Below are 11,167 nucleotides of genomic sequence, written 5' to 3'. Positions count from 1 at the left end.
CGGTGGGGTGGTTTCGCATGTTATTTTCTCCATCTTTTCAGTTCCTGAATGCGGAAACAAAAATTCCCATCTTACTGTACAATTCCTGAATGTGGAAACGAAAAAAAAAGAAAAGGAAAACTCCCTTTTCTGCGAATACGAAGTACGTGAAGGGTGATGGCGCAAGAGCGCCAGTAGAAAGCTCCAAACCGGGTCGCTCCCCACTGCCAGCCACTGTCGGCGGTAGGTCGCTGCGCTGCGCTGGGAAGAAGAGAAGAGGGGCGCTCACTCACTGGCTATATAAATTGCGGCTCCCTTTTAGGCCCCCGATAATTAGCGCTAATAATAAAATTCCGCGCCAGGGAGGGAAAAAAGACGAGAGCGTAACAGACGCCTCTCTCTCTCGCCTGCGTGTGCATGGGCGGCGCCCCCCTCCCCACTGGATCTGCACTGACGGCGTAGCAGCAGGAAGGCCGGCCAACTCCCGGAGATTCCTCGCGAAAATCGCGCCGGTTCCATGAGAGGTTCGCCACATCTTTCCGATTCTCCGTTGGTTTTTTCCTCCGTGGTGATTCCGGCTGTGGTGGGTACCAGTGAGTGGTGTGCTGCTCCAGTCGAGCTCCGGGATTGCGCGCAAGGGTGCGTGATCTGGGTGGTCGCTCCAGGAATTCGCGGGCTAATTAGCGTCCAATGAGGCGATTCGCGGGAGCTGGTGTGGGAAATTGGGAGTGTCGGTGATCCGCTCGGCGGCTGTAGCTGCCGCATCCGTCCGCGGCTAGATCTGGGGCCGCGCGCCAGTGGTCAGCTGCGCCCGACGCAAAATCCGGGCACAGCTCAGTGCCGAATGCAATATCTCTTCACTCGGTGGATCTGACGCGGCCGTTTTTTCTTTTACTGCCGGTTTCAGGTTGAGAGCTCAGAGGCAGTGAGGAAGAAGCGGGTAGCCTGATCTGCTCGGCTCGAGGAGGTCACGGACACCTAACATGGCGGCGGCATTAGCGTGGAGGTTCAATGGAACCAACGGCGGCGCAGATCTGGTAGGTGCTCCTCTTGCTACTGGACGTCGTGGTTCTGAGCTAGTAGACACTGGCAGGCAGCCTGTCGCTTTCAGAGCCTTTCTTCAACTGCAATCTTCGTTTCCGTGATTAAATAGTAAAGTAGTGGGATAAGGATACTCTTTGAGAGTGAGATCGGTTGTCACTTGTCAGCCTTCTTGGTACAAGTCCATCCTTGGGTATCGTATCCGTCGAATTTTATGCTTTGGGGGTTCCTTTCAACTAGGTCTATCGACTTTTACTGTTGACAGACAATAGTTTGCGATGTCTATCTTGAGATCATGGAGCTAGGAAGCTGTTACCTTCTTTTGGCATTAGTGGCAGTAACATTCTTCATTTCTTCTGGTCTGGGCCATGCATGTTCACTCGGGTGATGGTGAATTGTGTTAACTTTTGGCATTTATAGGCATTGGAAAGCTCTCTTGTGCCGTAGGCATGTAGCTATTTTGGATGAAGCAAAAGCGTGTAAAAGTTGAACTGATTGGATGACTGGATTTTTGTTGCCGCATCTTTTGCATGGTCTTGATGTACTGAATCTCACGTTCATTTTTGTGTGGACCTATGTTTGATGGACAATACACGCCTTTTTGTTTTTTCATCTCTGTGGATTTCCCTAACTTTTATCTTGTTCCATCTTAGCTTTTTGTGTATCAAGTCATGCCCTGTAAGTAATTTGACCAACTATAATCTGGAGATGTTATTCTGGAGCTTGCAAAAGTGAATGGAGTCATGCCATAGAAAATTGTGTTCTTCTGTGTGATTAGAGGGAGTCCTGATAAAGTTCTTGTCATGAAACTTCAATGGTGTTGTTATCACTACATATTTCTATAGTGCTTTCATAGTTCTTTTTGAACTATCCATAACCATGTGATTTCCATCAACTAGATACATATTCTTGACACTTCATGTACTAGAGAACAGTGATTTATCACACTGCAAGAATGATGATTGTTTTCAGTCTTGCTTGCACTTTGAGGGAAAATATGGGATCAATCCCATGATCATCATTTTGAACACCCGACCTATATTTTGCAGTCATTAAATTGTATTCACCGTTGTAATTTTGTACTCCCTCTGTCCCAGAATATAAGAACGTTTTTGACACTATGCTAGTGTTAAAAACGTTCTTATATTTTGGGACGGAGGGAGTACATTTTAAAGTATTGTAATGGTTATTTGATGTTCAAAAGCCTTCATTTGAATCTAGTACTTATGCTGTTCAACATTTTGTGCAATGCAATGCTATCAGCTCATGTAAAGTTCAAAAAACTATGTCTTGGAGTCTTTAATGCTAATCACTCCTGCTTGGCTATTAACAGGATAAGGTTCAAGATTCAGAGCCACCAACTCCTGTCTCGGTCATGAGAATGGGCAAGTAAGTTGTGATTCTCTCTGTGTTTGTACTCTGTAGTGCAAAATGCTCGTAGTTGTCTATAGTATGATTGATGAAATGTGACTTACCACAACAACATTTCCACTACTCTTACGGTCATTTGTTTTTCTGTTTGACATGTCTCTGTTGCATCTCCTGGACTTTTCTTTCATATCATGCAATATAACAACTGTAAAATTGTCACAAGGTGAAATCTTAGAATTCCTGAATATCAAATGGGAAAAATACATTACTACTAAAATGTCTATTTTGTCCACTTAAGGGATATGTTTTTAGAAGTGACTTATATGTCAACCAAACTAGTAGGGAAGTGAAAATTAATAGTCTATAACAACTGCCCTGCAACTCAACAAATTTCTGCTCCAAATAAAAGGACCCCTAGATAAAAGTTTTCTGATGCCCTGGTTTAACATTACTTGGATGTGTAAGAAATTACGAGAGCAATAAAAGTCAACACCTACACCTACACCTACATTTAGATACACAATTGCATTAGTTATTTGATTTATGATATTACAATTGTAATAAGGTGTTATTATAGATTTAAATAGGTCCTGCAATTTTATATTCAAAGGCAGGAGCAATTTGGAATTTTTTTTGAACCTTACTTCACAAAGAGTGGAACTTGAGCGTTGCTCAGTCGCCTAGAACGGGAGTGCATGCCTAGTCTACCCAGGTCCAAGGCTTCACCTCCGCGGAGTGTGCCCCTCATACTTTCTTTTGAATTAAAATCCCATGGATGCTAGTGCCGGTTGGTCGAGTTCTTTTTTTACCTTATGAGAGAGTAAAGGGCAGGCACAGTGCATCTCGAAGGAAATGAGATACTTGAATATGGAGAAATTGACCACATATGGGAGATAAGTTTTTTCATGAGCAAAATTCTAACTATTCCTTCTTCCTTGATCTCATAAGTTAAAATGCAAACGCATTGAGTTGTCACTTAAGACTGACTCTATCTCAAACTCAAATCTAACTCGAACATTTTTTAAAGGGATAAATTCCTAATCAAACTAACAGATCAAGATCAAAGCAAAGTAACGTGCAGCAGCCAATGGGCATTCCAGGAAACATGTTAGAATCGAGAGATCACATAACTTTTTTTTTTCCAAATGATGCAGGAAAACTGCATAGACAACTGAGCAATAAACACAAGAGGGGGTAATCTAAACCTGAAACGACAAATACATGGATGCAAGAGCTATGGGAGAGCGTGGGGAACAGCCAAGCAGCACTGCTTGCAGGCTGTCTTAAGTTTGTTGACCATTGCGTTAAGCCATTAAGCAAAGTCATCTTGGTAGAAGATCACACAACAATTATAAATCATCTGGTACACCTGTTTAATGAAAGTGCCATGTGGATTTGACCATCTATAAGAAAAGAATCACCAGCATCCAAAACATCAAATTGATATCACTAGATTTATCATGAAATACACTTATATAATTGTTTCTCTGTGAGGCGACATTTTTATAAAGAAATTGATGGTCAGAGTATCATCTTGAATACATTTTGGCTCAGATGAAGTAGTATCTTAGCTGTGAACTTTTGATAAACTACTATGCTCTTGTAAATTATACCACATCAAAATCATTGTGAAGTATTGGACACTAGAACTAAGTCTGATCATATGTAATTGCAGGAACCGAGCCAATATGGAGGATGAGGAGACACTTTCAAGTGTTGCTCATTGTATTGAGCAGTTGCGGCAGAGTTCTTCGTCCACTCAAGAAAAAGAAAGCTCATTGAAGCAGTTATTGGATCTTGTTCAAACGCGTGATACTGCATTTGGAGCTGTTGCGTCGCATTCACAGGCTGTTCCAATACTTGTTTCTCTCCTCAGGTCTGGCTCATCTGGAATTAAGATGCTGTCTGCTACTGTTCTTGGGTCTCTTTGCAAGGAAGAGGAGCTAAGGGTGAAGGTTCTGCTTGGTGGTTGCATCCCTCCATTGCTTGCTCTTCTCAGGTCCAAGTCAGCTGAAAGTCAGACTGCAGCTGCCAAAACAATTTATGCTGTTTCTCAAGGTGGGATAAGGGATCATGTTGGTTCAAAGATATTCTCAACAGAAAATGTTGTCCCAGTACTGTGGGAGCAACTCAAAGTTAGCCTCAAGAATGAGAGTTTGGTGGATGGCCTGCTAACCGGAGCACTGAAGAACTTGTCAAAAAGCACAGAGGGGTTTTGGTCAGCAACTGTGCGATGTGGTGGAGTTGATATACTTATAAAGCTGATTGGTTCTGGACAGACAAATACCCTAGCAAATGTGTGCAATCTTCTCGGGGCCTTAATGATGGAAGACTCATCAGTTTGTTCAAAAGTTTTATCAGGAGAAACAACAAAACAGCTCCTAAAGTTGCTTGGTCCTGGTAATGAAACATCTATTAGAGCAGAAGCTGCTGGTGCTCTGAAATCCCTTTCTGCGCAGAGTAAAGAAGCTCGGCGTGAGGTAGCTAGTTCTAATGGGATTCCTGCTCTTATAAATGCTACTATTGCTCCATCAAAAGAGTTCATGCACGGAGAATCTGCCCAAGCGCTGCAAGAAAATGCGATGTGTGCATTAGCAAATATTTCTGGTGGTTTATCTTATGTAATCTCAAGCCTTGGTGAAAGTCTTGAATCATGCTCTTCCTCTGCACAGATTGCTGACACTCTTGGTGCATTAGCCTCAGCCTTGATGATATATGACATAAATGCAGAATCAATCAGTGCATCAGACCCTCTGGTCATTGAGAAGACATTAATGAAACAGTTCAAGCCTAAGGCGCCCTTCCTTGTACAGGAGCGTGTAATTGAAGCTTTGGCCAGCTTGTATAGTAACCCAGTTCTCTGCAAGACACTTGCAGATTCTGATGCAAAACGTTTGCTTGTTGGTTTGATAACCATGGCAGGCACTGAGGTGCAAGATGACCTGATGACATCACTCTTTGCTCTCTGCAAGAAAGATTGCGATTTATGGCAAGCTCTTCAAGGCCGTGAGGGTGTTCAGCTATTGATATCCTTACTTGGTCTATCCTCAGAACAGCAGCAGGAATGTGCTGTTGCTCTGCTCGCTCTTCTGTCAAAGGAGAATGATGAGTGCAAATGGGCTATCACTGCTGCAGGTGGTATACCTCCTCTTGTTCAAATATTAGAAACTGGTTCTCCGAAAGCTAAAGAAGATTCAGCAACCATCATTGGCAATTTATGCAATCACAGTGAAGACATACGAGCATGTGTTGAAAGTGCTGATGCAGTTCCTGCTTTGCTATGGCTTCTCAAAAACGGAAGTGACAATGGCAAAGAGATAGCATCCAAAACACTGAATCATCTCATTCACAAGTCAGATACTGGAACTATTAGTCAGTTATCTGCTCTGTTGACAAGTGAACAGCCTGAATCAAAAATTTATGTTCTTGATGCTTTGAAAAGCTTGCTTTCTGTTGCACCACTTAATGATATTCTGCATGAAGGAAGTGCTGCAAACGATGCAGTTGAGACAATGATCAAAATTCTAAGCTCCCCAAAAGAAGAAACTCAGGCTACATCAGCATCTGCTCTTGCTGGTCTATTCCATTGCCGCAAAGACTTGCGAGAGACACATATTGCAGTGAAGACACTTTGGTCAGTCATGAAACTGATTGACGTGCAGTCCGACAGAATACTAATGGAGGCCTCATGTTGCCTTGCTGCCATTTTTCTTTCAGTCAAGCAAAATAAGGAGGTTGCTGCAGTTGGACGGGATGCACTTGCTCCACTAGTCTCACTTGCAAGTTCAACAGTTCTTGAAGTAGCAGAGCAAGCAACCCGAGCTTTGGCAAACCTTTTTCTTGATCATGAATTGTCTGCGCTGGTATCTTTTGAAGAAATTATGTTCCCTATAACTCGTGTTCTTAAGGAGGGTACTCTTGATGGAAGAATTCATGGAGCAGCAGCAATAGCTCGCCTTTTGCAGTGCCGGCCCATTAACCAAGCTATCTCAGATACTATTAATCGCTCTGGTGCTGTCCTTGCTCTAGCTGGTCTCTTGGAAGCTGCTGATGGTGATGCTTCGGCAACATCAGAAGTTCTTGATGCACTGGTGCTATTATCAAGATCGAAGGTGTCAAATGGGCATACCAAGGCTCCCTGGACAGCTCTTGCAGAAAATCCCCACACCATACTTCCCCTTGTTTCTTGTGTAGCTGATGCAGTACCCGCCTTGCAAGATAAAGCCATAGAAGTTTTGTCAAGGCTCTGTTTGGACCAACATGATGTTGTGGGTGGTTTGGTTTCTGAAATCCCAGGTTGCATATCATCAGCAGCACGGCGGGTCATTGGTTCTAACCTTCTGAAAGTTAAAGTTGGTGGATGTGCTCTTCTTGTTTGTGCAGCAAAAGAGCATTGTCAAAAGCAGATTGAGATACTGAGTGATTCAAGTCTGTACATTCAGCTAATTCATTCTCTAGTTGGTATGATCAATACAGCAAACTTACCTTCTGAAAATGGAGATGGTGAAAGTATAGCAGACATTAAAATTTCCAGGCACTCAAAAGAAAATAGCAGTGATGCTGAAATGGTGCCCCACACTGCTGTTATCTCGGGTAACATGATTCCACTCTGGCTACTTGCTGTCTTTGCTCGCCATGACGACAAAACAAGAGCAGAAATTCTAGAAGCTGGAGCAGTTCAAATGCTCACTGAGAAGATTTCTCAAAATGCATTTCTATATGTGGTATGTGGATGCTAGTTATTCCATTTTTCCTTTTTCTTTGTACATATGCAAGTTGGTATGTGAATGTTAGTATCTCTGCTATACTTTCATTTGAGTGCCTGGAAATTTTTGAACTTACACACTTCATTATCTTGCATTACATACCGAGTTTACATTCAGAGCCCCTTTGTTTTTTAATTTTGCTCCTAAATTTGCTTATAGACTGAATAATCTTTAGGTTTTATGTAGGCAGTAACTTATTCTAGATTGGATGGATCACTTCCTACCTAACTGATTTCTACCATTCCATCTATTGTACAGCTATAAGGAACATTGATTTAATTATCACCTGCTAAGTCTCAGTGCCTTGAGTAAAGTTTCATACTTTTCCATGAAACATTAGCTTGTGTTGATTCATCTTCACAATTCCAGGGACTAGTGTTTCCCTGGCACGATCATTACCTGTGCATACGATCCATGTTTGTCCTTTTTGTTACTCTTCATTGTAATGCACATTATTTTGAATAAAGGTTCCAGAGGAACCAAAGCCTACATAACCTGGCATGACTAAACAAAAGAGCTAATGAAAAGTTAACAGGAATGAAGCGCTTCCTTTAAATGGATATTTCCAAAACCAATCGATTCTCCCATTCTTCTTTTGAGATGGGCTTTAAACCATACCGAACCAATCACATATCCCCTGGCACAGTACATTTAGTCACTTCAGTTCTCAACAGTATAAACCATTGTTGAGGAGTTCTAATTTTTTAAAGTCAGCTAGTTGTCTTTGCTATCTATTTTATTTGGGGTATCTTTTTGAACTTGCGTTTGCTTTGTTGTGTCCAAATATTCAAAACTTGAATTGTAGCAACTAACTGAATTGACACTCAAAAGAAAAGATTTGTGGTATCTTAGACCATACTTGCGTTGTGAAGTACGATCAACTGAGTCAACTCTCAAGTTCTATTTGGATAGCATAGCCATGTCACCGAGTTCTCCATACAACATAACGATAATAAAATTTTGTGCTCGATTAGACATGATAAGTTCTGTTTGGTATTTTGCTTTTGAGACTTGTCTAATACTACTTCTGGAGACCCACCATGTATCTTACTCCTGCACTGGTCTCCAAATTCTTATCAGGTAGAAGACTTATTTTGGTATTCATATCAAAAGATAGTTTACACCCTTTAATGCCTCACATACTTCAAAATTAGATAAAATAAGAAGTAACTTTACATTGTGATCCTTTTGGTTGGACATCATGATTGGCATTTGGAAGTTCTCATGGTATTCATTTTTGTCTGTGTTAAATTTTTGGCATTATATTGTTCTGCAGCTGACTAGTTCAGTTCCCCAAATTTTTCATTTTGACGAGGAAAGATCCACCGCAAATTATCTAATAAAACTTAAATTATTCATTTGCTAGTTTTTATGTACACATAATGCATTGTCTTGTTGCTCATAGCTTGTTAAGTTTTTGTTTTCCTTTCAATTTCTGGGACTGCTCGTAATGTATGTTTATGCTTTTATCAGGGTGAAGAAGATAATACCGCATGGGTCTGTGCCTTACTTCTTGCATTGCTATTTCAAGAAAGAGAGGTCAATCGATCTAATTCAGCATCCCATTCAATTCCTGTGCTCTCAAACTTGTTAAGGTCAGACGAGCCAGCATACAGGTACTTTGCCGCACAAGCTTTGGCAAGTCTGGTTAGTAACGGTAGCAGAGGAACTCTTCTGGCTGTTGCTAATTCTGGAGCAGCCACTGGACTTATATCTTTGCTTGGATGTGCTAATGTTGATATAGCTGATCTCTTGGAGTTATCAGAGGAATTCATGTTGGTGCCTAATCCTGATGAAACTACGCTGGAAAGGCTATTCAGAGTTGATGATATCAGGGTTGGTTCAACTTCCAGAAAATCCATTCCTCTTCTTGTTGATCTACTTAAACCCATTCCAGAAAGACCTGGTGCTCCTTTCTTGGCATTGGGTCTTTTGACACAATTGGCTGTTGATTGTGTTCCAAACATGCTGCTAATGGCTGAAGTTGGAATCCTAGAAGCACTTACCAAATACCTATCACTTAGCCCACAAGACGCAACAGAAGAAGCTACAACTGAGTTGTTGGGCATTCTTTTTAGTTGTGCGGAAATAAGGCAACATGAATCAGCACTTGGTGCTGTAAACCAACTTGTGGCAGTCCTTCGTCTAGGAGGAAGAAATTCACGCTATAGCGCGGCAAAGGCATTAGAAAGTTTGTTTTGTGCAGACCATGTCAGGAACAGTGAGTCAGCTCGACAGGCTATTCAGCCGCTTGTAGAAGTTCTGAGTACTGGCATGGAGAGGGAGCAGCATGCAGCCATATCAGCACTTGTTAGGCTGCTTTGTGACAATCCGTCAAGAGCACTTGCAGTTGCTGATGTTGAGATGAACGCAGTGGATGTTCTGTGCCGGATTCTGTCCTCAGATTGTTCAGCTGAGTTGAAAGGTGATGCTGCTGAACTGTGCGGTGTTCTGTTTACAAATACAAGGATCCGCTCTACAATGGCTGCAGCCCGTTGTGTGGAACCTTTGGTCGGTTTACTGGTTAGTGAAGCTAACCCGGCCCAGCTTTCTGTAGTCCGTGCACTGGATAAGCTCCTAGATGATGAACAGCTCGCTGAATTAGTGGCAGCGCATGGGGCAGTCGTTCCTCTTGTTGGGCTTTTGTTTGGCAAAAATTTCATGCTTCATGAGGCAGTTGCCAGAGCTTTGGTGAAGATTGGAAAAGATAGGCCGGCTTGCAAATTGGAAATGGTCAAAGCTGGTGTAATTGAGAGCATTCTTGATATTCTTCATGATGCTCCAGATTTTCTTTGCACTGCATTGGCGGAAATGCTTCGGATTTTGACAAATAATGCTAGCATAGCAAAAGGCCCATCTGCAGCCAAAGTAGTACAGCCTCTTTTCTCTCTGCTATCGAAGGCAGATACTGGTCCGGAGGGGCAGTATAGCACTTTGCAGGTTCTTGTCAATATTTTGGAGCATCCTGAATGCCGAGCTGATTACAACTTGACACCCCGCCAAACAATTGAGCCAGTCATTACTTTACTGAATTCATCTCCACCAGCTGTGCAACAATTGGCGGCGGAGCTCCTATCTCATCTTCTCCTGGAAGAACACCTCCAGAAGGATACAGTAGCAGAGCAATCCATCCCTGCCCTCATTCAAATTCTCTCATCAGGTTTGCCAAATTTACAGCAGAGAGCTATAAAAGCTCTTGCTAATCTTGCATTAGCCTGGCCAAATACAATTGCAAAGGAGGGTGGTGTGTTTGAGTTGTCCAAGGTGCTGCTGCAATCTGATCCTCCTTTGCCTCATGTTGTATGGGAATCTGCAGCAGCTGTCCTGTCTAGCATTTTGCAGTACAGTACCGAGTTTTTCCTTGAGGTTCCTGTTGCGGTACTAGTGCAGTTGCTCAGATCAGGGACTGAAAGTACCGTTGTGGGTGCACTGAATGCCCTGCTTGTATTGGAGAGTGATGATTCAACAAGTGCAGAAGCAATGGCTGAGAGTGGTGCTGTAGAAGCTCTTCTGGATCTCTTGAGGAGTCATCAGTGTGAGGAAGCTGCTGCAAGACTCATTGAGGCATTGCTGAACAACATAAGAATAAGGGAGGCGAAGGCTGCTAAAAATGCTATTGCACCTTTATCCATGTACCTTCTGGATCCACAGACACAGTCTCAACAGGGAAGATTGCTTGCTGCTCTTGCTCTTGGAGATCTTTTCCAAAATGAAGGTCTTGCTCGTTCTACTGATGCCGTCGCAGCATGCCGTGCTCTGGTCAATCTTCTTGAAGACCAGCCAACCGAAGAGATGAAAGTGGTAGCCATTTGTGCCTTGCAGAATCTAGTCATGTACAGCCGAGCAAATAAAAGAGCAGTTGCAGAATCTGGTGGCGTCCAGGTCTTGCTGGACCTTATCAGTTCAAGCAATCCTGATACTTCTGTTCAGGCAGCAATGTTTGTCAAACTTCTGTTCAACAACCACACCATCCAAGAGTATGCCACGAGTGAAACAGTCAGAGTTATAAC

General features: G+C 42.6%; 1 protein-coding gene across 1 annotated transcript in view; it reads left to right on the top strand.

The window, feature by feature from the left end:
• The first annotated feature begins 311 nt into the window (after window positions 1–311).
• LOC119338700 (protein CELLULOSE SYNTHASE INTERACTIVE 1-like) overlaps window positions 312–11,167 on the top strand; it is a 13,015-nt gene continuing 2,159 nt past the window's right edge. The window contains exons 1-5 of the mRNA XM_037610964.1: window positions 312–503; window positions 887–1,016; window positions 2,354–2,409; window positions 4,067–7,115; window positions 8,631–11,166. Coding sequence (XP_037466861.1) covers window positions 963–1,016; window positions 2,354–2,409; window positions 4,067–7,115; window positions 8,631–11,166 — 5,695 coding nt within the window. The 5' untranslated portion in view covers window positions 312–503; window positions 887–962. The remainder of the gene's footprint in view (window positions 504–886; window positions 1,017–2,353; window positions 2,410–4,066; window positions 7,116–8,630; window position 11,167) is intronic.

This window comes from Triticum dicoccoides, chromosome 7B (genome assembly GCF_002162155.2).
Source record: "Triticum dicoccoides isolate Atlit2015 ecotype Zavitan chromosome 7B, WEW_v2.0, whole genome shotgun sequence".
NCBI lineage: Eukaryota > Viridiplantae > Streptophyta > Magnoliopsida > Poales > Poaceae > Triticum > Triticum dicoccoides.
The sequence above is the reverse complement of the archived record's forward strand: the minus strand, read 5'-3'. Positions and strand labels throughout refer to the sequence as shown.